We start from the raw sequence: 27,787 nt of genomic DNA on the forward strand, positions 1-27,787 counted from the left end.
CCTCTTGAACCCTGACTGCCTTCAAGAGTGAGTGAGCAGAATAATATCTAAGACCTCTTGCTATTGCAACTATGAGCACGAACCTTCCGTATTTCTGGAGAAAAGGGTTCACAGAATCTGTTGGATTAAAACTCCCAGGCTGGCAAGAAGCAGGAATTATCCTCATTTCACTGAAGGGCTCCTGGGGCAGGATGGCTCCTCAGACACCAAGCAGAGAAGAGGACTCAGAGCTCCCTGGCTTTGGTCACTGAGCTTGAAACATTTAACAAGCAAGCCATCCAGGGCCCTGCTTGTGTGCTGAGGACAAGAGGCTACTTACTATGCAGCAGGCCACCAGGGCTCCTTGAGCAAACCCCGCCAGGACATCACTGGGATGGTGCTTGTGGTCAGACACGCGGGACAGTCCTGTGTAAAAGGCCATCATGATCAGGGTGAACTGCAGGAGGGGCCGGAGCAGGCGGGCCCCTCGCCAAGTGAAGCGGGCCTGCAGGTACAGCTGGAGGGAGGAGACAAAACGAACAGACACTGAGTGACTGGCCGCTCACCTGCATTCTAGCCCCAGGTTGACACACATGACATTCCCACACGTGGAACCATCTGGAAGAAAGAGCGTTCAACTGGGACTTGACCTCAAGCCCATGTTTTTATTTTTATTTTTTTTTTTTGCGGTACGCGGGCCTCTCACTGTTGGGGCCTCTCCCGTTGCGGAGCACAGGCTCCGGACGCGCAGGCCCAGCGGCCATGGCTCACGGGCCCAGCCGCTCCGTGGCACGTGGGATCCTCCCGGACCGGGGCACGAACCCGTGTCCCCTGCATCGGCAGGCGGACTCTCAACCACTGCGCCACCAGGGAAGCCCAAGCCCATGTTTTTAAACCTTGAGCCTAGTTCCTCTAGTAAACACTAAGAAAAATGGAGCTTTTCCAGGGAGGTAAGCTAGTAAGAGCCAGGGAAAAGAATTCATGAGAATGGCCTTAGCACGTTGCCTGGCGTGTACTAGACCCTCCAGAAACTTGAGTTTCCTCTTATCATCTTCTTGATGGAAACCAATTAAAGAATAGTAACTGGGGTTAGTAAAGGTTTCTTTTGTTCAACTGATGACAACCCATTCAATGCACATGTGTGTTTTCCTGGAGATGACGGCTATACAATCCCTACACTACCTGCCTCTCAGGAGTGTCATGGAAACACAAGCATGATGACGGTGGGGGGGAGGGATTTATTATGATAGTCACAAGGGAATGCTTCTGCTTCAAAAGAAAGCAATTCTATCAAAGAACAAGCTTCTATGTCACCACTTGGAACTAGGGATTTTGCATTAGAATATGAGGAAACACATAAACCAACCAGACAATGCCAGAGAGCTTTCAAGAGAGGTTGACAGAGACTGGACTGGGTGGGGTAGAAGAGTAACCTGAAGAAAAATGGAAGAAAAACACCAAAAAGCCGCTTTGGCCGAGGCAAAGAAGTTGCAGTGACGTCAACTGGGCATTGTCCCTTGGAGTTATCTTGCTGCAGTTTCCGTTCTAACCTCTGGGCACAGCAGACTTCTCAGGTTCCTGTGGGAACTTGGGAAGTGAGGGGGAAGACACAACGGGACGAGGGGAACTTCCGACTACAAATCAAAGCAAGGCACTGGGAGACCAGAGAGAGGGGAAGAAAGCAGAGGGGAGGGGCTGACAGCCTAAAGATAGACCTGGACGGTGGCAAGGGAGTGACTCTGCCCTTCCTGAGACAAATGGACACCTTCCTTTGGGTGGTCAGGAAAGACAAGCCAGCAGCAAACCTGAGGAGTTAGAAGAGTGGAAGTTTCCAGAGTCACTCTTGCCCGCGTAGGAAGAACTTCTAGCGCTGAAACCTCAACGACTTGGAAGACAATTGCAAAAAAAACCCCAGGCCTGGAAAACAGCAGGCAACTTTATAATCACTGCGAAATTATATAAATGTATTGTTGGGAAATGTAAGAACAACAAATAAAAAATAATAAAGAGAATGTACTGATGATGTTGGCCACTAACAAGTGATAAAAGCCAATCGTTTTGCAAAAATAAAAAATACCCAGTTAAAAATCTAAAAGAAGAGGTAAAATCATCATATTGGGGCTTCCCTGGTGGCTCAGCGGTTGAGAGTCCGCCTGCCGATGCAGGGGACACGGGTTCGTGCCCCGGTCCAGGAAGATCCCACATGCCGCAGAGCAGCTGGGCCCGTGAGCCATGGCCACTGAGCCTGCGCATCCGGAGCCTGTTCTTTCGCAACGGGAGAGGCCACAACAGTGAGAGGCCCGCGTACCTCAAAAAAAAAAAAAAAAAAAAATCATCATAATGGCCAAGATGATGATATAAATAGTTATTAGCTTACCAAGAACTGCATAAAGCCTTTATGAAGCCAAGGACATAAAGGACAATTTGAATAGATTGCTAGGATTTTTATTTATAAGAACACCCATTTATAAGAACCCTCAACTTATAAACTCAAAAGTTAATATGTAAACTTAATCAGATCCCTAGGAACATCCTAAAAAGGTTTGGAGAAAAAAACCTTAAAAAATTATTCTAAAATTAACCTAAAAGGCCAAACCTGTGGAACTAGCCAATAAATACACACACACACACACACACACACACAGGCACTATGATAGGTGCTAAGGACACAGAAATGAGAAGTTATAATTCCTGCCCTACGAGCATACAGTTGGGGGAACATATGAAAACATGTAAGTGTACTTATGGGCTTTATAGAAACTATGAAAGAAGTTGGGGGGACCAAGGTCAGTTACTAAGGGGAAGGTATACTTGACTTGAATCCTAAACATGAATAGGTATTTGCTAGGAGTTAAGGGGATGGTACTGAGGGGGTGTGTATTCCAGGCAGAGCAAAGGCTTATAATTATGCCAGCAATCAGAGCTGCAGAGAACTTCTTGAAGTTCTGTAATAGCAGAAAAGGGTGTATGGGGCAGGGGATGGGGTGAAACACAGGGCTACAGAGGCAAGCACAGGCAGTTCATGAAGGGCACTGGAGGTCAAACTAATGAACGTGGCCTTTATTTAGTAGGTCAGTCTTTCCCAAACCATACTCCATGGGATACTAAGGGTCTTTTTAAAAAAGATTGGTAAATACTAAATCCTTGTTTTCATCACTTACAAGACATTATTTTTACAGAGTATCTACCTAATAAATCACAATTGGGAAATGGTGCTGTAAGCCATGGTGTAAAATGATTTTAAACAAGGTACTCAGTACCAGAAAAAAATAATCTGCAGGTCAAAGGCTACTCCCTCATTTCTGCTGAAATGACCCAACAAACAGCAGATTCTACAATCATGAATCAAAGAAATCTCTTCCTTTTTGAGAATGAGAATGGGGATGATGTTGACAGCTCCAACTCAACCCGGTCTTTAGGACAACAGCAAGTTCAGGGAAGAAGGACTAGTCCATAGGCAGTGTGACCACCATGGTCTGGCCTTCCTCCAGCCAGTCTTGGCAATGGACGGGGCGGGGTGGGTAACGGAAAGGGCACAGGTTTTCACCAGAAAAACCTCATTGGGGACTTCCCTGGTGGTCCAGTGGTTAGGACTCCATGCTTTCACTGCTGAGGGTGTGGGTTGCATCCCTGGTCTGGAAACTAAGATCCCTCAAGCCACAGGGTGCAGCCCCCCCACCCAAAAAAGAAAAAGAAAAACCATATTGAGCCTCAGTTTTCGCCCATGTAAAACAAGTGTAACAACCACGATCTTACAGGCTGTAGCACAGATTGGTGCTAAGTGCCTGGCACCACGTACTGCTCAAAAAACAGATGCTTTTATTCTCTAACCATGGTTTTTTTTTCTCTTAATTTGGACCTAATAACCTCAAGGTTTTCTCGTTTCCCTCAATTTAAAAATCTGCAGGTCCTCAAAAAATGATTGTTCAAAATCCTCCATCTCTCCCTGCCCCCTCCATGTAGACTTTAGGTCACGGGCCCTGGAGATCAGGGTGGGACAGAGGAAGGGTGGGCTTCCCAACCAGACGAGGCACACATCTCCCCTTCCACTGACTCAGATACTGAAGGCTGGAGCTTAATATAAGAAAAAAGCAGGGCTTCCCTGGTGGCGCAGTGGTTGAGAGTCCGCCTGCCGATGCAGGGGACGCGGGTTCGTGTCCCAGTCCGGGAAGATCCCACATGCCGCGGAGTGGCTGGGCCCGTGAGCCATGGCCGCTGAGCCTGCGCGTCCAGAGCCTGTGCTCCGCAGCGGGAGAGGCCACAACAGTAAGAGGCTTGTATACCGCAAAAAAAAAAAAGAAAAAAGAAAAAAGAAAATACATGAGAGGAACTTAAGGAGGGAGGAAGAGACTTGTCATCAGAATAGCTTCAGAAAGGGAGTGCTCAGGAATAAGAAAGAAGTGAGGGGCCATCTTGGGGGAAAGAATCCCTTCGGGAAGCAGTCAGGCATGGAATGAGTGGGCAGACGGAAGCTCGCGCCCCCAAATCCATCAGTAACTGACACATATATTGAGAAATGTCTCAAGATCTCAGGGTGGATCCTGGTGTCCAGCTGGGGCACAGCAGTAGCAAAGTGAATTTTTGGGTGAGACAGCCCTGATTCCAGTCCCAACTCTACCACTTACTAACTTCTCTAAGCCTCAGTCTCTTTCTCTGTGAAACAGGCAGGACAACATCTCCCTCTCAGGGTTGCCAGGATCGAATGAGACATCACAGGACCCTGCCTGGCATGAGACAGGGGCTCAAGGCATTCTTTATAGAAATCGATGTCACCCTTTCGCTTTGATAGATGAGATTGACTCAGTGACTCTGTTGATTTCACCAAAACAAGCGAATTACTAAAGAAAGGGATTGCACAATGACCTTTCACCCAAGGGCTACTTTAGATTTGAAAAGTCAGCTGACGGGCAACAGGCTTTGAGGTTGATCAAAGGATCTGATAACACCCTCTGCCCCACCCCAATCTAAGTGCTGAATGGATTGGATTTTGCCAGTTGAAAGCCCAGTTCACAAGAGTCCCTCACTCCAGGCCAGAGGTTCGGGCCTCACCAGAATCAGTGAGTACATTCTGGAACACCCTGCTCCCTTGGAAACCTGACCTGGGGATACTATGTGGGTCAGGAGGCTCCATTCATTCCCACTCCATAGGGGCATGTAACCCTTACTCAGGAGAGGGAGTCAAACCTTGTGGCCCCAAGGATGTAATGCCCTGTCCTAGACCAAATAGCAAGGAGTCTCTCACAGAATCAAAGCTCCTGCAGGGGCTTCAGCAAAGTCCCAGGCACCCTGAACAGGGTGGTTAAGAAAGGGGTGAGCACAGCTGGACAAAACCAGAAAGCCTGAATCAGCTAGACCTCTCCTGGGCATCTGCAGCCCTGAGGTCCTGTCCTCTCTGTCTTTAATTCCCCACCTGTGTGAAGGCCTCTGGGTTCAGAGAATCCACTTCCTGTACATCAGTGTGATGCCACAGAAAGTGCCTGACTTGCAAACAGAGCAACTGGATTTGAATCTTTTCTCTGCTACACACCAGCTGTCTGACCCTGGACAAGGCACTATGCTTCTCTGGATTTCTGCTTTCCCGTATGTAACATAAGGAGATTTGTTCACTTAAAAAAAATATATTGTGAGCATCTATTCTGTTCAAAACTCTGTGAAAGACACAGACATGAATAAAATAAGTTCCTTCACAAAAAAAGAATATAATCTTTCAGCCCCTTTCTGGGACTAAGATTTTTCTTCCAGTTGCTAAAATAAAACTGCTGATTGTAGATATGGAGTTTACAATAGAAAGGTGTATGTCTTTCCCCGCCCCGCCCCCCAATGTAAATGAAAGTCCTCGGCACACAGAACTCACTCCAGAAATGGAGCTCTCTCCTTCCTGGTCCGAGCTTCAAAACTGGGATCCTGTGGAATTCCAACAAAACCTCCTTAGAAAGATCTGGCTGTGTTCAAGCCAGCTCGGGGCTGAACCAGCAAGTCAGACGGGGGTGAGTCTCACTGGTTCTTGCTAAGTCATTTGTGTTTCATTACACAATTTGCATACCGGTGAAACAGGTCTGTACTGTCCTCTGGCTTCATTTCCATTGCTCTTGGGAGCTCTCTGCTAAGAGTGAGAAGGAGGCTTTTGTCCCTCCTCTGTCCCTGCCCTCTTTCTTCCTGGAAGTCTGTCCAGATCGCTGACACCCACGGGAGAAACTTTCTCCCTTCTCCCATCTCCTCCATGGCTCAGGTTCACGTGCCTGGTGACTCTACGTGGTGTAGAACTGGGAAGTTATTCAACTATGTTCAGGACAAAGAGGAGTTTTTAGTGGACTTTCCTCCTCCTTTAGAAGGGAATCGGATCTTGTTTTCTGCCACTATCAGGGGGAGAGAAAGAAACTACCGGTTTGCTGCACTTCGACACCGAGTGAGGTGCTTTAAGTTATATCCCCGGCAATTGTTACAACCATCCTGGTAGGCAGACACCACTGTGCCCATTTTACAGATGAAGAGAGCAAGGCCAAGAGAGGCCATGTCACCTGCTCAAGGTAACAATGGGCCATGATTTCCACTGAGTAAGATTTGCCTCTTTTAAGTCCATGCTCTAACCACAGAACCACCTGGATTCCTTAGGGAATTAGTGCTTTGCATGTCAAGTATTCGTCTTTTGTATTGGACTTCTGTCTCTGGAGAAGCAATCTGAGGGGACTATACAGGCGTCATGGACTAAAGGACAACCCGAATGGGACATATGGAACTTCAGACTCCTCTAATTCACCTGTCACACACTTTTAGAGCACGCACGTCTCAAACACAGGTATATAGCTTTTGTAAGAGTTAGAATAGAAGAGTCTCTGACCTGATCTTAAGCTCAGGAGAGCCTGTGAACTAACTCAGAGCAGAGTTAATAGTCCTTTCCTCTGGGCTCCAATCCCTCAGTCCACCCCTATCAGAGAACTTAGCCAACTGCTTTGCAACTATTTAAATATTTTTCAGGCTTTCCTCACAAAATGTGAGCTCTTTTGGTGTCCCCAGGTGCTCACACAAGGTCTGGCACAGAACAGGTACTCAGAAGCTGCTGGATGGATGGATGGATGGATGGATGAGGCAGGCAGGAAGAAGAGGAAAAACATCTGGTGCTGTGGTTTATTTCCCCTTGGAAACAACAATCTTGTTCCCGGAAGGGGTTTCACCAGACATCCCAGGATCTGTGGGCATGTCTCGTAGGCATACCAGACCCCACTGCTCCAGGATTCTAAACATGTTGAACAAAAGCTCAATGACTAACAACCAGAGGCCAGAGAACGTGGCTATCAGAGCACAGCCACTTCCCTGGTACCCAACAAACCCTCTGACACATGAACAGCTTTCACGGGTACCACAGTGAAGAGTCCAAAGGTAAACAGTTCAGCAAAGAGGCAGCAAAGGCCTTCCCTACATCACACAGGCCCTTTGTGATCTACCAAGTCAGTGATGAGGAGATGAACAAAATTCTGATTGGAATGGAAAAGGAGCACGGCCTGGGAGTGTCAAAAGACATGGGATTCACCCATCCATCCATTCATTCGTTCATCAAACATTCATTGCATACTTAAGTATCATACACTGGGGAAGTGAGAGACTGCAGTGAATCAAGAGACCAAAAACCTCTCCTTCATGAAGCTGATAATTTATCTGGTGGAGATACACAAAGAGCATGTCAGATGGTGAGAAATTGGGGGGGAAAAATAAGGTTGCCAAGGGAGTTAGGGAGTATAGGAGGGGGCGTCCAGGGAAGGCTTCTCTGACAAAGTGTCCTGAGGAAGGGGAGGGGCGAGGTGCAGGTTCCCAGGAGAGGAGCTCGGCAGTCCAAGAAAGGCCTCACTCGAGCTTGCTGCTGCCTGATCTGAGCTGCAAAAGGAGGAGCCGGGACTGAGGACCCCCAGGGTCTTCTCGGCTCTCACTGCACCCTCCACGCCCTGCTTCCTACCGGCCATCAAAGCCCTACTCAGCTGAACACCTGCAGATCCCACGTCACCATCCTCCTTTCCACCTGTGCACGGGCAGTCCTTCCAACCCTCCCACCAGCCCGTGACCACCCTAAGGGAAGCCTTCCCCGGCTTCTGCCCTTCACTCCAGCTTAGCTAGGGTGCCACAATTCTGAGCTTCCATAATAACCTATACACCCCGGGCCCTCCTGCAGCACGGACCAGACTACCGTTACTGTCCACCTGTTCCTCTAGACTGAACTCCCCAAGGGCCATGCCCATGCCTTGCCAATCGCTCTATTCCCACCCCTGGCATGGGGCCTGGTGCATAATAGCCACTCACTAAATACATGCCGAATGATGAATGTTGAAAGCATAGGTGAGTTCCTTGAGGGCAGGGCCCAGGTCTGATTCATCTAGTAGCCCCAGAAGGCAGCAGCATGTCTGGTACAACAGAGGTTAACTCCAGGTGTGCTATGTGAATTGGTGCCTGGCTCCTGTGTTGCCATTTTATCCAGACAGCCAGGCCATCCTCAATCCCTGACCATGGAGGTGCGGGGCCAATCCAGATGTGATCCTCTGGAGTTTAGACCAGGGCTCAAGGGTAGGAAGCACCGTTTATGTGTATATAGGCTGCGGGATTTCTCTGATTAGAATTTGCATTAATCTCTGACAAGCCTTAACCTCATGCTTAAGCTTCCATGCCCAGAGATAATTTGGTGTTTGGAGCATGGTTTTTCCAAGCTACCCATTTTACAAATCAAAACCTAATATGGAGCGCCCTCCAAAGCCACGGGAGGCTCTAGATGGTGGCTGGTACTGAAAGGCCTGGTGAAGGGATGGCTGGCGCTTCTGGTCCACCACTCTCTGAACTCCATGGGAATCTGGGCAAAATTGTGTCTGAGTGCATCCCATCATCTCTTTCAGCACATAGTCCAAACTGCTTTTAAATAGAACCACAGAGACCGAGAAATCAGAAGACACCTTCTAATTCCACTCTTACATTTGACGGATGGGGAAAGCAGGGCCTAGAGAAGAAAAGTGGCAACAACTCTGCAAAAACAGACACAATTGTCTCCCCTTGACAGATGAGTATACTGAGGTTCGAAACCTAAGTAATCAACTCCCGGGTCCACAGCTAGTATTTAATTGGCATGGCCAGAGTCACCCAGGTCTGTCCAACTCTAAAGGCAAACATTGTCAATGCCATGCCCAGCTGGTTCAAACGGGCTTCTCCCCAAGGTTCCAGAGAAGCTGCGGATCACAGGCTGCCTTCATAAAAGCCCATGGGGCTCTGTGGGAGGCCGAGTGCAGCTCCTGCACTTCCTGCAGCCCAATATAAAAGCCCTGTGGGAGGAGTCTAGGGGCTTCTCTGACAGACTGCAGGATTTCCCACTTCCCCAGACAGGAGGCAACGGTGTTCTTCAAACTTCCTTTAGAAAGCTTTGCAAATTGGACTTTCAAAGAGTTGAGATTTCTGTGTAGTATCACATAAAAAGGAGCCCTGTCGAAGGGCACCGTCCTCCTTACTTCTTAGCCCTTACCTTCAGAGGTTGTTTTAAGACAAGATAATCTTAGAGCTAAAAGGAGAGCCCTGGGTTTGCACGGTTGTATATGTGGGTGTCTGTGAGTTGTGAATGTGTGTATGTTTGCAAGAGCTCTGAAGAGTGTGTGGTGTGTGCATGGGGGAGTGTGTGTAAAAATATGCTTCAGAGATGAAGGATTAAGGAGGCTCTCTTCTTTCTTCTTCGTTCCTCCCTCCCTCCCTTCCTTCCTTCCTGGAATATACAGGCACTATAATTTTTCCTCCCTCAAAGATGCAAATAAACATTCAATCACAATCTATTCCTCACCCATCACCCCCGCAGAGAGCTCCTGCTATAATCATAGCTTCCAGGAGGTGATGGGTGCTGGGGGTAGGGGGGCATCTCACCCATTAAAGCAGATCTGAAGAAAGGCAGGTCACCTTCAAGCAACATTGAAATTAGGGTTGGAGCTTATATTCTGTAAGTTTATCCTGCAGAGGTTTGTTTGGCTTTATTTTTTGTCATGCAGCACAATGAAAAGAACATACAACGATGCTGGGGTCATAAGGACCAGCCTTCAAATACCTCTTAGATTCAGGTTTGTTTGTTTGTTTGAAACTGAAAACAGTGTAATCAAAACACATCTCACCGGGTTATTGAGAGAATCGAAAGGTATAGCATGAGTGCGACACAGTGCCTGGCACATAGAAGGTACCAGAAACCTGTCAGCACTTCTACTTTACAAAACACTGAAATTATATTCTGTAAAACTGCTTCCAGGCCTGAGTAAAATATAAATGGAACAGGAAACAAAATATTGCTGCTAAATTGTCCTTCCTAAGAGCAAAGCAAAAACGAAAACAACAACAACAAAAAATGAAGAATGGTGGGAAGGGCTCTCTGTGAATTTTTAAAATCCACATTTAATGTTTTTAGAGGTTGGGGCCTACCTCTTAGCTCTGTATCCTAGGTAACAGGAAGCCTGGAGGCCTCCAGACTTGGAAAGGATTGGGGGAAAAAACAAAACAAAACAAAAAAAACCCTCTCTGCTGTTTTTCCAACTCCTAATTATGCTTTTCAAATAAGTTGAAATCAAAATGTTCTTTTTCCAAACAGCTTATGCTCCTCTGAGCTACATCTGACCTTTCAGCGCCTTCTCGCTCTGAACTCCATCAAAACAGCCAAAAGCAGGAAGTGCTTTGGCACACGGACCTCATTCAAGGGGGAAGGAAAGGCAGTGGGACCATATTTAATTGACAAAGAGAAACAGACCAGCGGCTGTCTGTCTGTGTGGCAGCTGGAGGGGAGCAAGGCGCTTCACCTGCACCATCCCGGCATCTCCAGGAAGCATGGCATGGCAAGGCCAACAGGGGACCTCAGACCATGGCTCTACCACTATTTGAAGGTCCTCCAACACACTACTGATCCTCCCTGGGCCTTGGTCTCCGGATCTGGGCAATGGGGTCAAGGATTTCCTACTTCACTGTGCTATTATGAGGTCACGTGTGCTCAGGGATGCAGAAGGATTCTGTACAACTCAAAATCACTCCGTAGTCACATAATGATATTTAAAGCCCTTCCATCAGTAGAGGGTGGGGGAGGAATGGCACGGAGAACATTACGAGGAATTCGAGCAGAAGGCATGGATCTGAGCGATAGTTCTGGTGTCTACATAAACTTTGGCAGTTTGCTTTAATTCTCCAAGACTTACTTAGTAATCCTTTCCCACAGTAGAGATAATATTACTTATAACATAAGGCTTCTGAAAGGATCAACTGAGTTCATGGATTTTCAGAAAACGGTGCTTATTACCATAAAATGTTATACAAGTGTCTTTATCACTTAATCATTCCAAAATGGGTGCTCAATCCTTATCAAGCAGCCATGGTAAATGTTATTTTTATTTGAAAAATGGGAAAAGTCTGGAAAGTGAAACAACTTCTGCTAAGTCAGTGGCAGGGCTCAGAATAGAAGCTAATTCTTCTATCTAACCTCTTTTTCAAAGATTTCTCAGCGAAGTCTGTCCCTAACGATTCTGATGGCTCTTTGCACAGACAGGATTTAAGCTGGGGCTGGACTCCACTGGAATCAAAGTACTTACCACCAAATACAGCATGGTGTACATGGAGAAGGAGGCGTGGCCGGAGAAGAAGGACCTCCTGTAAGAGCAAGAGAGGGCAGTGTAAGGGCCGTATTCATATCCCCGATACACGTCTGTGCATCTTCCCTCCCTAGACTGTGACCCCGAGAGCAGCACTGCCTTGTTCATTTTTGCATCCTTGGTAGTGGATTGCCTGGAACCTAGCAGGCACCCATGAATGTGTGAATAAAGGGAACAAAGAAAGAATGAATGAATGAATGGACTTAGCAATGCTCTATTGTAATTGTTTATTTACAATCTGTCTTAATCATCTGACTGTGAGTTCCTTAAGAATGTGGACTCTGCTTTATTCACCCATCTAAACCGAGGCCCAGCTCTGAACGTGGTACCCTACTAAGTAGGTGCTCACTGAACTGCCTACAGCAAAGGCGTGGACACAGTGCCACGGGAGGTGGGGTCTCACCTGGCTTCCTGGACTTTGCTGTCGTCGCCTCTGCATTTGTAGTTTTGAATGTAGCCCTCAGAGCAGTTGATTTGACTGAAATCAGGGTTGCAGACGCTCAAGAAGTGAGGACGCAGGCGCCCTATGGAGACTTTGGCAATGTCTGTGAAGGACTGGCTGATGGCACAGCCAAAGAGGAAGCAGCCCACTTGCTTATAGAGGGCTGCCACATAGGGATTCTGAATCGTGGGCCGGGACTTCTCCTTCAGGTAATAGATGCGGTAGAATTCCCCTGTGATGATCTGAAAGACAATGGATGGGGGGTTAGGCAGTATCAAGACCCATCAACAAAAGTGAGGCTGTAAAGGATATTTACTGACATAAGAGATATTCAGTACATAACTGCAAGTTATAATCTAGAAAATCCCAATTTTCTATTTAAGAAGTATACAGACATAAATATGCATAGGAGAAAAGATTAACGTGCTAACACAGTCATTTTTTCCTTTTTTTAAAAAGTTCTACATGGCCATATAGTATTTTTGTAACAAGAAAAATATGCAATCGAATATATTTATATGTAAATATATAATATATAAAAATATATAATATATAAAAATATACACACACACGCATATATTTAAAAACAAAGAGAGAGACAAATAATGACTTAGCTATTGAAGAATCAAGGTCATGGTCTGAGGGCCTAAGCAAATTTCCAAATTCTGGGATTTGGGGTAAAGGATCACCAACAATGATCTAACATTACACCGGGCCTCAGTCTGTGCCATGTTGAGCCACGGCCGAGGTTTCTGTGGGAAAGGGCGAATGCCCCCAGACCCAGTCCTGGGTTTGAATCCAGGCTCTGCCACCTACCTGGCGTCCTTCTGAAATAACTTAAATCTCTGCAGAGTTACTGCCAGAAATGTGGTAACACGGATGGGAAATGCCCTGGGTCATAGAAAGTGATTCTTTCATTTTACTCTTTAGAAGTAGGGCATGATGAAAAGAGCACTGGCCTACAAACCAAGAAACTTTTATACAAGTTACTTCAGAGTTTGTGAATGCCCAAGGCCACCTTCATTGTCTCCTCCATCCTGAAGGACAGTGAGCAAGTCTGGGTTTTCATACCCTTCCTCCATCCCACAGTGCCTACTCCTTAATGCTTAGGGGTGATTTATCACTACTTTAAAAAGAAAAAAATTTTAAAAAAGGGGGCCACCAACTATTGATTATCTATTGCATACCAGTATTTATTTTTTATATACTTTATTTTATGAACTCCTCAGGACCACCAGGAGGTGGACTGACGCTGGGGGAGGGAAAGCATCTTAACCAAAACTATCGGGTTTTACATTAAGAATGGGGGGTGGGCAGCTGACTCAAACGCCTATGCTGCCTACACAGCCAAGGACCAATTCTGTGCTGTTGATGCTCCACCACACAGCCTGCTGCCCTTGTCTTAACTCCACAGCACAGCCCTGGCCACTTCCTGGATGCAACCAGGGTCCAGGGACAGCGATGTTCAACTCACCACTCACCACAAAGTCCCTTTCACACTTCCTCACAGGGAAGGCTGATGAGCCACACTTGCCCTTTCAGGGCATGTTCACAACCACAAGGGAAGCAATAGACTGACACATCCGGGCAGTCCTTCTCAAAGTGTCCTGTCATTCTTTTACAGCTGGGGAAGGCATCGAGGCTAGGGATCTGATCCAAGTCCAGGGCTCCCAAGTCTGGTGGGGAGGATGGCCATGAAATGCCAGCTGGGCCCAGGGGCGAGCAGGTGCAGTCATGAGAACAGCTACCAGCACTGCTAACATTTATACAGTGATTCTGTGTTTATAAATACTTGATATTTTTAAGTGCTACCCTTTGGTTTCCTAGATCATATTGAGTTTCCTAGATCATATGACTCTATATTAGAGAGAGATGATCAAAGGTCAGTCCGGTCTGGCATCCTGGCTTAGCCATTCCCTGGGAGAACAGGACGATCAGTTGAATGAACAAATGAATGAAAGGGAGCAGGATGGTGGTCCTCACAGTTGTTTTATTGCAAAATTGGAAATGTCCTCTAAACATTACTAAGAGCCCTTTGACAACATGCTGCAGAGATTAAAATCTGAGAAGCCTAGCCAGTCATCAATGAAAGGCTCCATTATATATGGAAGAAACTGAGGTCCAAATGAACTCACATCTAAAGATTAGACCCAGGTGTTCTAACTCTCCACCCAGCATTCTTTCCTACCATTCATGGTCTAATTCCCCCTTTTGAACCTGTTTATACTTTTACCCTATGTAACCTTACAGGCTAACACATTCCAGATGTTTGTTACCACCATCATGTTCTCTCTTTCTTATTCTTCTTTATTTATAAATCATGCCCACGTGACCTTAGACATAGGGGGGGAAAAGCACTAATCTAGGAGTCAAGGGGCCAGGGCTCAAGTCCCTACTCACTGAGTTACTTGGGATAATTTAGTTTCTCCATTTGCAAAATGAGGGTGCTAGACTCCGTGATTCATTCCTTCATAACTGCGAAGACATTTATTCCCAGCTCTCCTGTGCCACCTCCACCACTAGCCTCCCAACCAAACAAAGGTAATAAGCAGTAGCAGAGGAACGGTATTTCCTCGGAGATCACACCACAGGCAAGGAGCAGAACCAAAGCCCCATGAATGATCCCTGCCCTTGGATTGCTCCTGAGTTCCTTGAACCATCCACTGCCACAGATTAAGAAACTGTTTCTAGGGCTTCCCTGGTGGCGCAGTGGTTGAGAATCTGCCTGCCAATGCAGGGGACACGGGTTCAAGCCCTGGTCTGGGAAGATCCCACGTGCCGCGGAGCGACTGGGCCCGTGAGCCACAATTGCTGAGCCTGCGCGTCTGGAGCCTGTGCTCCGCAACGAGAGAGGCCGCGACAGTGAGAGGCCCGTGCACCGCGATGAAGAGTGGCCCCCGCTTGCCACAACTAGAGAAAGCCCTCGCACAGAAACGAAGACCCAACACAGCCCTAAATAAATAAATAAATAAATAAATTTAAAAAGAAATAAAAAAAAAAAAAAAAAAAAAAAGAGAAACTGTTTCTAAATTGGCATGGCCTGAGCGTGATTTCCTATCTGATGCTGAAAAAGAACATGTGGGTTCCCACTGCATATCAGCATCTCTTACGTCATTTTATTGATGAATCTCAGGGGAGTCACCTCTCTGTGTCAGCCATCTTAGGGAGAAAGGGTTTGATTATATACCTCAAGGACCGTTTTCAGCTCTAACATTCCTTCATTCTAAAACTTCAGTTTTCAGTGCCACAGTCTTGCAAATAGCAAGCTGCTAATTAAAATGCTTCCTCCTCTCATGGGAAGATGACAAAGAGAATATTTGATGGCCCCTCAAATTCCCCATAACAACCCTAATAATACTAGCAATCTTTTATGTTTCTTTAGCAACTTACAGTTTCATTTAATCTGCAACCTGTGAAGACAATATACTCAGTTTACAGGTGGGAATACTAAGGCACTGAGAAATAGTGACTTATCTGAAGGATGTGAGGCTAGTAAGCTTACAGTGTTAAGAACAGAGCCCAGATATTCTGACTCTCAAGTTGAAAGACCCACAGAAGAAATACATTGAGATCATTTTATTATTTCTATTGTTATTAAAAACAATGTCTACTGTAGAATGGCAACTGCATATTTTCGAGGACAGGACCAGGCTGAAGCCATTTAGCAGACACATGACTCCAGGACCACATGGCTTCTGGGGCAGCCCTGACAGATCCTGGAGTTAATGAGCAACAAATTATGTATTTTCTCCATCTCCTTGTACAGAAGGGTCGGGGAGTCGACAACACAGCCATAAATCATCATTATGAACCAGCCGGGTTTGGCTTCTTGTAATCCTAACCCTTAAAAGACCATTTAATGAAATTCGGGCTGCCCAAATACCTCACTTCTGCAGAAGAGGCGAGGGCTTAAATTGTTCTCCAACACGTTACACACGTAACTCTGGAGTTCCAGATTTACTGCTTTCGGACTTTATTCATTACTCACAATGTTTTTATTCCCGGGTAATAAAATAAGCTCTTCCCTCCCCCTCCCTCTCCCCCCTGCAAAGGCTCTGTCCCCACTCTGGGCCCATAGTCCCGCCCCTGGAGCCCTCATTTCTGCTTCAGTCAGCAAGGTTGTGATATGTAAATTTCACGGCTGAGAAAAATGCCTTCAATGTCGATCCCTTTCTGAAACAGCAAGCAACAGATTCTGGGGGTGATGGCAGGCTGCCAGCGAGCAGAGAAGAATTCTCCCCTACCTGCCTTTTAAAGCACTTGGCACGGAATCTGGAAACTAATAAAGTGGGAAAGCATTGCAATTAAGCTACGAGGGGAGAGAAAGGGATCAGTCAATCAGTCCTTGCCCGAGAATGGCCGCAGTCTGGAGGGAGGGAGTCTCCAGCTCTCCGACAGCTCCTCTTCCTGTCTTTTCTGGTGTACAAGAGCTTAACTGGCCACATATTCACAAATACTGAACTGTTCCGGAGGGGAAATTTGGAAAAACATTAGGAGAGACATTTTGGAAAGAAGAGAGCACATGGTGGTGAAAGAAGCACTGACTTTGGAGCCAGAAAAACCTTGGTCTGAATCCCATCTCTTACCTTGGACCTAGATAAGTTACTTCACCTCTCTGGGCTTAGGTCTCCTTGTCTATGAAATAAGAGTAATATCTTGCCAGGTACACACTACTATATTTAAAATAGATAGCCAACAAGGACCTACTGTATAGCACAGGGAACTCTGCTCAATATTCTGTAATAACCTAAATGGGAAAAGAATTTGAAAAAGAAGAGATACATGTATATGAATAACTGAATCACTTTGCTGTACACCTAAAACTAATACAACATTGTTAATCAACTGTGCTCCAATATAAAATAAAAATTTTTTTTAAAAAGCTCAAAAAAAAAAAAAAAAAGAGTAATCTCTACCTGGCAGGATTGCCAGGGGATTCAAGAAGGTGGTATATCAAATGCCTAGCACCTAGCAGAAGAGCCATGCAAACATTGTTTTTTATTTCTGCCCTTGGAAAAAGAGAAACAAAAAATTAACACAGGCATACCTCATTTTATTGTGCTTTGCAGATATTGTGGGGTTTTTTGGTTGTTTGTTTTGTTGTTTTTTTTTTTTACAAACTGAAGGTTTGTGGCAGCCCTGCGTTAAGCAAGTCTATAGGCACCATTTTTCCAACAGCATTTGCTTAACTTGTGTCTCTGTGTATTACGTTTTGGTGATACTCGTAATATTTCCAATTTTTTCATTATTATTATATTTGTTATTGTGATCTGTGATCAGTGGTCTTTACTGTTTCCATTGCAAAAAGCTTATGACTCCCGCAAGCCTCAGATGATTGTCAGCATTTTTTAGCAATGAAGTGCTTTTTAATTCAGGCATATACATTGATTTTTAGAGACAATACTCTTGCACACTTAATAGACTACAGTTTAGTGTAAACATACCTTTTACATGCACTGGGGAAACAAAATTTCGTGTGACTCGCTTTGTTGCAATATTCACTTTATTGCGATGATCTGCAACCGAACCTGCAATATCTCTAGGAAATGCCTGTACTTTTATACAAGTACATCTTTTCCAAGATAGTTCTAAGAGCTCCTTGGAAAGGAACATTCCACACTAAAGAATGTGGAAGTACCACCCCTCCAGGGTAGAACCAGAAAATACGTATGGAGATGTTGGTTTTGACCATTTTATCTAGGATGTCTTTTTCAGGGGAACAAAGCAGAAGGGAAGTCTAAATCCCAGGCAGCGAGGGCTATTTACAACAGTCCACTCTATAGACTTTCCCAAGAAAAGACTTTTGCACACAGTGTCCCAACAATCCGTCTTTCAGAGCCTGAGAACTCATCTTCTTCCCCTGCTGAGTTTGAAGGACAAACTTCCCTATATTCTGATCTGCTTGAATGATAACATCTGCATAGCCTGTTACGGCTTACAAAACATTTCCCTATCCACTGTGTTATCTGCTTCTCACAACACCCTACGGATTACTAAATTATTATCCATACTTTGTAAGTGAGTATGACGAAGGCCAGAGAGGCCATTGAATCACCCTCAGGTACAAGGCAATGGGCAGTGGCAGGGCTGTGGCTGCAGCCTGGGTCTCCCGTGTTCTGTCCAATGGCATCAAGCTAGCTTTCTCTTAGAAGCCCTAGCAGGTGGTGGCAGGATGGATGTCTCCAGGGAGACAGACGTTCCTTGAGCACCTGGGAAGGTCACGTAACCCTATCAGGCACGTGCACATCTAGATCCCTGCCAGCCACAGAGCACCAAGCTCCCCCTTCCCATCTCAGCTCTGTGGATTAATGAACTTCTCTCAGCCCAGAAGAGATTCATTCATTCAACAAACATTAAATGATGGAGAATAATGGAGAATCCTTTTCTTCACATTATTTCTCAGTCCCAAGGGAAAGGAAAAATGTAACGTATCTCGGTCCTGCTTCTAAGGATGTAGATAAATGTAGCTGTGTTTTCTTTGAGCTGAATGCTCCATCTACTACCATAAAATGCAGTATCTTTCGTGACGAGAAATAACTGATGAGAAATTTAATATCCCATCTTCTCCCACTAGGTTGTCTTCAACCTCTTGGCAGGAGATCAGCGCCTGACAGATCGGGGAAGGCAATGGGAACCTAAATCTGTCCAAGGCCACCAGTGGAGTTTCTGGGCTTTATGGGTAGGTCAAAACTCCAATATCTAGAATAATGGACAGCAAAGAAGCCAGAGAGAGGTCACCATAGAAGCTATTAATGGTTGAAATCAGTAGTGGCTGCCCTAAGCCCGCAAGCTTTACAAGGAAGGCAGTTTGAAGCGTGAAGCATCGTATTTTCCAAAGTCAGGGACTCACAGCCGTGTGTCTCCTAGATGACCAGCTCTGTCTATCCATGCAAGAGTCTCCTGAGAGTTCTCTCTGTAGCATTGCCAATTGCCTACCTCTCGTTCCTTTTGACCTTGAATTTCCTAACGTCCTTAGTATCACCACTGTGCTTTTCTTCCTATTTCTCAAACACCTTTCTTCTTCCAGTGGCTCCACTTTGGTGTTCTACCAGATAAAGGTAGGTCTTCCTTACGGTTGTATCCTTGCCTTTTCACTGTGATCTCAGCTGCTCCAATAGCTTCAATGCTTACCTCTGAGAAGATGACCTTCAAAAGGGCATCTTTCTCTCTCTAGTTTCAGCTTACCATTTACCCTTATCAGTCTTGTTCCAATCTTCTGCCAAATCATCCAACTAGTTAGTTATCAAGCCGATGTTATCAGCATGTCAACCTGACCAAGTCACACTCATTCTAACTTCTGCCCCAAACCTCACTTCTCTTCCCTTCATTTCTACTCAAGATGCCACCAAACATAGAACTGCAAAGACAGGAAATCTTAGACCCCTCCGTCTCCTTTACCCCGCGGTCATCAAATTCTGTTCATCTCACGTTTGCAAGGTGTCTCACATCCATTCTTGTCTCTCTCTTCCCCTTGTATTACCACCACTGTGGTTCAGGCCTCATCCTTAACCTTGGTTGGAAAATTGGCCCAGTAGGCTAAAAATACTTTCATCAATCTCTAGGCAATTAATTGGAGTAAAAACTCCTCAGCACTCAAGGAGTTTCACAGTCTTGCAGTTATCTCTTCCTATTTTATCTTTGTCCACTCCCTTACACTCTATTTCTCCAGCCAAACAGGTCTGGCTCGACTATTCTTGAAAACACCCTATTGTTTCAGTCATGAAGCCATCCCCTCTGCCTGGATTATCAGGATCTCTGATGAAAATCTCACCTCTGCTTCAAAGTAGAGCTCAAGGGCTCACTAGTGCACTGGGTTAGAGTTTGGGCTCTTTTACTCAGGAGTCTTGGACAACTGAGCTCTATGACTCTCAGCCCTCTTATGTGTACAAAGGGGGATGATATGATGACAGTACCAAGAGCTCAAGGGTTGTTGTGATATTAAATGGGCCAAGTGCTCCATGAAGGATGATGATGATGATGATGAAGCCTTCACCAATGAAAACAACCTTCAGTGATCTTCCTCTCAACTCCCATAGCACTTTATTTACACCTTAGACCATGTATAGCATTTGGCCTGTTTGTCCTTGAAGCTCTCACCTCTCTGGGGCCCACCACCCTGCACAGCCCTGACTCTCTTCTAGTTCTCAGACCAATTCTTTAGTCTCCTTGAGGATCTAATGGTACAGTCAGTCTTGTACTTGCCCTGTTTCCCCTTTATACCATAAGCTCCAAGGACAGTATCTATGTCTTGTCTATCAGCTTCTAGCCCAAGAGGAAACCTAGAAGCTGCCTGCTTATTCTAAGGAAGGTCTCACCCAGAGATTCTGCACAAACCACTTGCTACAAAACACCATCCCACACTGTCAATCTCGGGCAGTCATCTGCCCGGCGGTCTAGATGTTTCGTCTTCCTCTATACATTGAGCTCTCTACACCAGGAACTGAAGATTTTCTAGCTCACTAAATAAAGAACACTCTGCGTAGCCCCTAGCACAGAGGGGGTCTTCAATGTCAGTTCACGCGCTTGGCTCTGAAGCCAGACAGACCTGGGTTTTCATTCCCGCTCCCCATTTATTAAGCAGAGTAACCTCACACTAGCCACACCCCCCTTGTAAGCCTCAGGACCTTCCCTCATTTGTAAAATGGGGTAAATAATACCTACCCCCTGTAGCTGTGGAAGAGGACTTAAGATAAGGCATATTAGTTTCGGGCCCCCTAGATAGTTCATCAGTGGTATCCAATCCTCCACCCCATCCCCTAACACTGACTCACGCAAACAGATTTCCCAGCCTCCTAAGCATTATCACTTAAAGTGGAGAATATCATCACCTTCATATTAGATACATATTCCAAATAAACCTGAACCCTTAAGAGTGATAGTAACCAAGGAAGAATTTCTGCAGAGTGTGGGACGTGGAGGGGAAAGGGAGAAACCTAAATCCTGATCTCAATGCCTGTGTTTGTTACATTGCAAATAGGGCCCCTCCCCCCACCTCACCCCCAGGGGTAAGAAGGTCTCAGAAGAACTCTGTAGCTGTCTGATCCGGGATGACACAGTTGAAGGATTAACACAGCCACTCTCTGTTGGTGGTCTTGGTAATTGCACAGATGTAGTGGATTGTAAACTGGGGAACTGGGTCTCCCACCAAGGCACCACTGGGCCAGCTCGACTTCATGTTTTTCAGAGTTGAAGACTCGACTAACCTTTAATGAGGAAGCAATCTTGGGGAACCTTGTTTTCTTGGCAGTGCTCTCTCAGATAAAGGGAGATGGGGGGGTGGGGTGGGGAGGAAGTAATGAAGTCCAGATGTGGGCAAACTGAAGCCTGATCCTGAATAAACAAGTCTCGGAGCTATAAGCTCTTCTTCTTGTCTCTCCAGCTAGAAATGTGCATGTGGTAGAGAGCAGGCCCCCACATGCATCAGGGACCATAGTGAAGATTTTACGGAGATAAACAGGGCACTTGTGCCTGCTTCCTAGGTCCTCTGACATCTTTTGGCCTAATGCTTGTGAGTTTCTGCCCAAAATGCATGAAGTCCTCTGTGATTTTCACAAACATATATATTGAGCACCCAAGTCTGTGCCTTGCACTAGCAATACAAAATCAAATCAGACCGGTCCCTACTGTGATGCAGCTAGCAGGATAACGAGGAAATAGACAATCAAACAGACACGACAGTTCAACACAGTGACTGCAACAATAGCGGTGGGCCCGGGGACCTCTGGGACCTTTGGAAGGTGGGGGGAGGAGGCAGCCAAGGGATGCTTCCTGGAGAAGAGGTGATATTTGCTTGGTGTTTATTTAGCACTTACCATGTGCAGGAGGAAAAGACCTGATCTCTGCCTTGCAGGAACCTATTATCTAACTGGGAAGACAAGATGTGGACACATTACAAGGTGATGTGTATTGAAGGTGCTATTTGTCTGCTTGAGATGGCGCAGCTTCTGGCAGTTTAGTGACAAGAGACAACACACAGATTGTTGGGCTGAGGTTCAACACTGCATCCCCAGCACCTGCCACGCCCTGGGGGCTTGATAAGTAATTGTGGAAGGGGAGGCAGCCTTTAGAAGGCAGAAGTGGTGTCATTATTTTTTTTAAAAAGCCTTGCCTTAGAATCCAGAGGACTACTGGTCTGGCCCTGCCACTCATTAGCTATGGGAAAGTCACTTCATATCTTGATTCCCAGTTGCCTCAGCTGTACCACTCTACCCCCTAGAATCACTACCAAGTACAAGTAAAAGAATATGCATACGAAGGCTACTTTGTATGCACAGTACAAAGGCTACAGTATGACACTACAGAAAAGAAAAGGCTGATTCTCACTGATGACACACATAATGTCACTTGATTTGACTCCCAGAACTAGCCTATGGAGTTGGTGAACTATTGTCACCAATTTACAGTAAAGGAAGGTACAGCTCTTTTCCAAAGGGGTCAATGGATTGCTCGAAGTTGAAGAACAAGTCACAGAATGGATAAGCTCAGAAGTTAGGCCATGAACCTCAGTCAGATGATGCCAAAGCCTGAGCTTTTTCTCTAGCTAAGAATATCATGACAGAGGTCAAAATCAATGGGATCTGAGGAAAAGTAGTGTTTTTACGGCCAGAGGGAGAAGGGGATTCACTTGCGATTCATCATGCTTCAACTCTTAGATATTAAGTATCCTTATTAAACCCCTTTCAGGGTCGGACCAAGGCAAGCACTGAGCTCATGTTTATTTAAAAAGAATACTAAGCATTTTTCCATATTAAGATCTTTGCCCATAATTCTCTTCACAGCACGGTACAAGGCAAATCGAGGGAAGGCTAGATAGGAGATGATATGTACTGCTTTCGCTCCTAATCTCACTGCTGTAGAGTCATTAAACCCTTACAAGGCAGGGATAGGAACCATTGCCTTGTGGATTTGGAAGGAATTCCTATTATGCTATAATTCCAGAATCTGTGATACATCTGAAAAAGAGGTCAAAATGACTAGATTTTTCCACATCTCCTGCCACAGAAAGGTGTCTGCTTTCTCTATAACTTCTGATACGTGCATCTCTAAACCGCACTCTAAACCCCACTGGCATGCAATTCCTTTGTTGTGGGGACTCTTCAGACTGGAACAAGGGCATCCAAATCAGTAAAGGCTTCTCGTGTTATTTTAAACAAACCTGACATTCTGTGGGAGGAGACCGGGGCAGCAAGTAGCAGGATGATTAGATTTCCAGCTCTGGGTCCCCCTCGACCCTCCCTGACTGTCATTCACGCCCTCTGATCAGAAGCAGATTCTGGTCGGGGCCAGCCAGGCTCTCTGGCCAGTCACAGTGGGAGAGAGGGGTTGCTATTGCTGTTGAATTCAAGTCGTATAGCTTTTCCAGAATTGAGAATATATATTACTGGGAATTAGTCACTTTTCCTCCAAGGTCTTTGCTTTTCCTTTCTTTTTCCCCTGAGTGCTCCGGTCCTTAATGGCAGGTGAGCAGGCAAGCAGACCTCATGAGGAGCCCACCTCTCACACATGCCTCCAGCTGAAATGCAGGGGCAGCTGGATTAGGAGGTAAAAGTTTTCTTGCAAAGAGCACTGGAACGAGAGTCAAGAGACCCGGTTTCGGGCTTCCCTGGTGGCGCAGTGGTTGAGAGTCCGCCTGCCGATGCAGGGGACACAGGTTCGTGCCCTGGTCCGGGAAGATCCCACATGCCGTGGAGCGGCTGGACCCGTGAGCCATGGCCACTGAGCCTGCACATCCGCAGCCTGTGCTCCACAACGGGAGAGGCCACAACAGTGAGAGGCCCGCGTACCGCAAAAAAAAAAAAAAAAAAAAGAGAGAGAGACCCAGTTTCTGATGAATAAACTACAAGGAAAGAGCGGGAGATGTGACGAGTCCAAAGGCTGGAGGTCCTTTCCTGATTCTACTTATACCGGGTATAAGGTCTTGGCTAAGTCACTTCACGACTTTTTGACTGTTTACTCATTTACAATAAAAATAGTGAACATTTACCTACTATACTGCTTGTGTCAGGCTCTAAGTTACTTTCCATACTTTAGCTCATTTATTTCTGAAAACCTTCATAAGTAGACATATAATGTCCATTTCACAGATGAGCCCCCTGAAGCACAGTGAGGTTCATTAATTTGCTACACGTTCCATAGCAGAGGAGCTCAGGGATGAACCAGGGCTTATGACTTTAACCCAATGAGAAACTGAGACACCAGAAAACCTCGTGTCAGGGTGGCGGGGTTTCTACGAGGGCAAAAGGCTTGAACACGGTCTCAGGTTTCCATGGCACAACAGTAGCCCCTGACAAAGTACACCAATTTTTTATTTTATTTTTATTTATTTATTTATTTATTTATTTTAAAGAAGATGTTGGGGGTAGGAGTTTATTAATTTATTTTTGCTGTGTTGGGTCTTCGTTTCTGTGCGAGGGCTTTCTCTAGTTGTGGCAAACGGGGGCCACTCTTCATCGCGGTGCGCAGGCCTCTCACTATGGCGGCCTCTCTTGTTGAGGAGCACAGGCTCCAGACGTGCAGGCTCCATAGTTGTGGCTCACGGGCCTAGTTGCTCCGCAGCATGTGGGATCCTCCCAGACCAGGGCTCGAACCCGTGTCCCCTGCATTAGCAGGCAGATTCTCAACCACTGCGCCACCAGGGAAGCCCCAAGGACACCAATTATTGCCGCATTTGCTTGGCTGGCCTTTTTCAGAACCAGAGGGAAGCCCCACCAAACCTATTTTGCTAATAACCCTGTGTGGGAGAAGAAACATCGCTGCTGCCCATCCTATATAACCAAGGCCACAGCACATGACCATTTCCAGGAAACCTGGGAGGTCAGGGAGCATTTTAATTAAAACATCCACGTGACATGAGGAGAGAGGCCAGCCACAACTAAGCTCTTCAAAGCAGATTTTTCTTAGAAACACTAGCATCTCGTGAGGAAGAAGGGGCTCTTGGCAAACAGCAGGGGAAGAGCTGCTGACCAGGAATTTTGCTTGAGGAAGGAAGGATGGAAGAGACACATGGACCTCAAGAAGCTACTTGAGCACCTTGGGTCCACCCAGCCCACTGCAGCCAAGCATGTGCCCACGGAAGGGATGGCACTTGATCCCCACAGCAATCCCCAGGAGTGAAGTCAAACAGCACCCTCATTTTACAGACGAGGAAAATGAGGCCTAGAAGAACCAGGGATTCACCTAATTCACATAGCCAGAGGGGCCCCGGGCCTCTGAGGAGTGTCTCTCTCCATGGCGCCACATCTAGGAGAAGCCCACTAGGCAAGCCCCTGATAATCGCACGTAAAGAGTACGAAGATCACAGAACATCCCTGTCACTGTGCTATTCTTATCTCAGCCCCTCCTGGGTTAGAGTCGGCGTCTAAAAGCATTCAATTAACTGAGCCCCCAAGTGTCAAAAGACACCTGTTCAAACCTCAGCACAAGATACTGTGTTAAGTATTCAAACGCTGTTTCCAGGCAAAGCCATTCTTCCTAGAGAACTCAACCCCGCCCTGTTAATTTGGAGCAAAGAGTAAAATTAGATTTCATATTTCTCAGCTTCTGAACACAAAGATCCTTAGTCCACCTTTAAGAAACTACTGCAGTTGCCAAATGGACTGTTTTTCTTTTAAAGGTTGGAAAGCATTCTACTAGCCCCCCTACCCCCTCCCCAATGTCAAACTGTTGACTGCGTGCCTCGTTTACGATGTTATTAAAAAACAAAGAGGGGTCTCAAAGTTATAACCAATCCCCAGAGTGGGGAAGTCAAAAGAAAAACTTCATGCACTGTGCTCCATGACCATCAGCAGCTTACATCTGATGCAGAGAAGGCAACAGTAGCCAACTGCCCATGCCACTGAGCACCTGGATAGGATAGCCAACCTCCAAGCCTAAACCAAGCCTGCAAGATGGACAGAGGGTTTGGGAATAAGCCAGGTTTAGGCTCGAATTTTTACTTGCTTTAGACTTTGAGCATGTCACTGAACCCCTCCAAGCTTCTGATCTTCCATTTGAATGAGGGGGATACTAAGCCCTTATTTCACATGCAGGGTTCTTAATATTAACTCCTTCCTTCTTGACTTGCTATTACAGGCCAAAGATAAGCTTCCAGGCTAGGATGAATACAAAGATGACTCAAGGATTCGAAACAAAGATTTTCGATCTTGGTGGATGTGATGCCTGTCCCTTTGCCCATATGGCTGAGGCTCAAGGGCAAAATAAAACTTTAGAAAATACTGGAGGTGTGGAATGGATGGCTGTGAAAATGTATGAACTACAAATTATAAGACTGGATTACCCTCAGTTACTCTCCCCCTCCCCTGCCCTAAATGGACACATCTGAAACAGGGCAGTGACCTTCTAAGTAAAGCCCAGATAGACCACACCCTGATTCCCATGAGGCTACCACTGCTCTAAGTAATTCTGGACCTTGTCAAGTCGGTGGTACATTTTGGCATCTTCAGTGAGGGCTTCATCCTCTAAGGGAAGATCTGGATGTAAGTCTAGATTTTACACCGGCGTATGAGCAACCTGGTCAGCAATGAAGAGTTTGCCAATTACTTCAATATTCATGATCTCTTTTACTTCTGACTGCAAAGTTTGGAAGCAAGACGGTCACCCCTGATTTTAAAGACGTACAGCTTGGCAGTGGAGGGCCAGGTCTAGAACCTAGGTCCTTGGATTGCAAGTCTCATTCTATTTTCACTTTGATGCTACAGCCACTGGATGAGAGAATTAAACAGTATGCCAGAGAATGTCAGTGGCATTACCACTGTCAGAGCAGCACCACGAGAGTGTGGAAAGAACACAGAAAAGGCCTGAGATATTCGGTAAGGTATTACCCCCGTCCTCTGGGGCTCAGATTTATAGCACAATGGCTAAGAGCTCAGACTCTGGGGTAAGGGACAACTAGGTTCAAATCCCAACTCAACAACTCATTAACTAAGTGACCTTGGGCAAATTATTTTTACTCTGCAGACCTCAGCTTCTTAATTTGTAGAAGAAAGATAAGAACGATATCTAAACTTTGTTAGATTGTTGTAAGGATAAGGTATGCAAAGCATTGTAGAAGGTTGCTTAGCATACTTTTATAATACTTATAGTATATATATATATATTTAGTATTTTAAAATACTTTTAGTAATAGTATTAACTGCATGAAACAGTGTTAATCGAATGAAATTCTACTTGATCTTCCAAACCTCTACTAGCTCGGATAGTCCACGATGTGCTTTGCACACGGCGGTCTGGGCGCTTACCGCGAGGATGGCGATGACAATCCCCACGGCGCAGAGCACAGCATCATTGATTGTCTCACCGGTTTTCAGTGGGTACTTGATGCTCTCGTCATTGCAGTAAAACCCCCGCTGGTAAGGCTTGATGGTGCTTGTCTCGATGATGAGGAAGGGCAGGCCCGCTGGTCCAGATGGAACCATCATCGCATATACCAGAAAAAAACAAGAGAGAAGGAAAAACATCAGTGCGAGGAGGCCGAAGAAGAATGACCTACAGCAAAGACCACCCCAGATAACAACATCGACGGCAATGTTAATTCCTTGCATTTGATCTACAGCCTACAGAGCGCCTTCTCTCTATTCACCCCCTTCCCTCCTTTAGTTGCCACTAAGAAGGGTGTGGTGTGATCCTCTTGTCTTATCCAAGAGCACAGAGGGAGGCGGTGGAAGTGGCAGGGCAGGAGCTTTTCCAGCGCTCTACAACATCCTGCTAAAAATCAAAGCCCGATTTGTAATTATTA

General features: G+C 46.0%; 1 protein-coding gene across 1 annotated transcript in view; it reads right to left on the bottom strand.

Annotated features, from left to right (window-relative positions):
* The window catches only part of PLPP3 (phospholipid phosphatase 3), an 86,111-nt gene that overhangs the window by 14,232 nt on the left and 44,092 nt on the right, over positions 1-27,787 (bottom strand). The window contains exons 2-5 of the mRNA XM_060084004.1: positions 27,291-27,448; positions 12,016-12,296; positions 11,553-11,610; positions 320-496 (exon numbers count right to left, since the gene is read on the bottom strand). Coding sequence (XP_059939987.1) covers positions 320-496; positions 11,553-11,610; positions 12,016-12,296; positions 27,291-27,448 — 674 coding nt within the window. The remainder of the gene's footprint in view (positions 1-319; positions 497-11,552; positions 11,611-12,015; positions 12,297-27,290; positions 27,449-27,787) is intronic.

Source organism: Mesoplodon densirostris, chromosome 2 (assembly GCF_025265405.1).
Source record: "Mesoplodon densirostris isolate mMesDen1 chromosome 2, mMesDen1 primary haplotype, whole genome shotgun sequence".
NCBI lineage: Eukaryota > Metazoa > Chordata > Mammalia > Artiodactyla > Ziphiidae > Mesoplodon > Mesoplodon densirostris.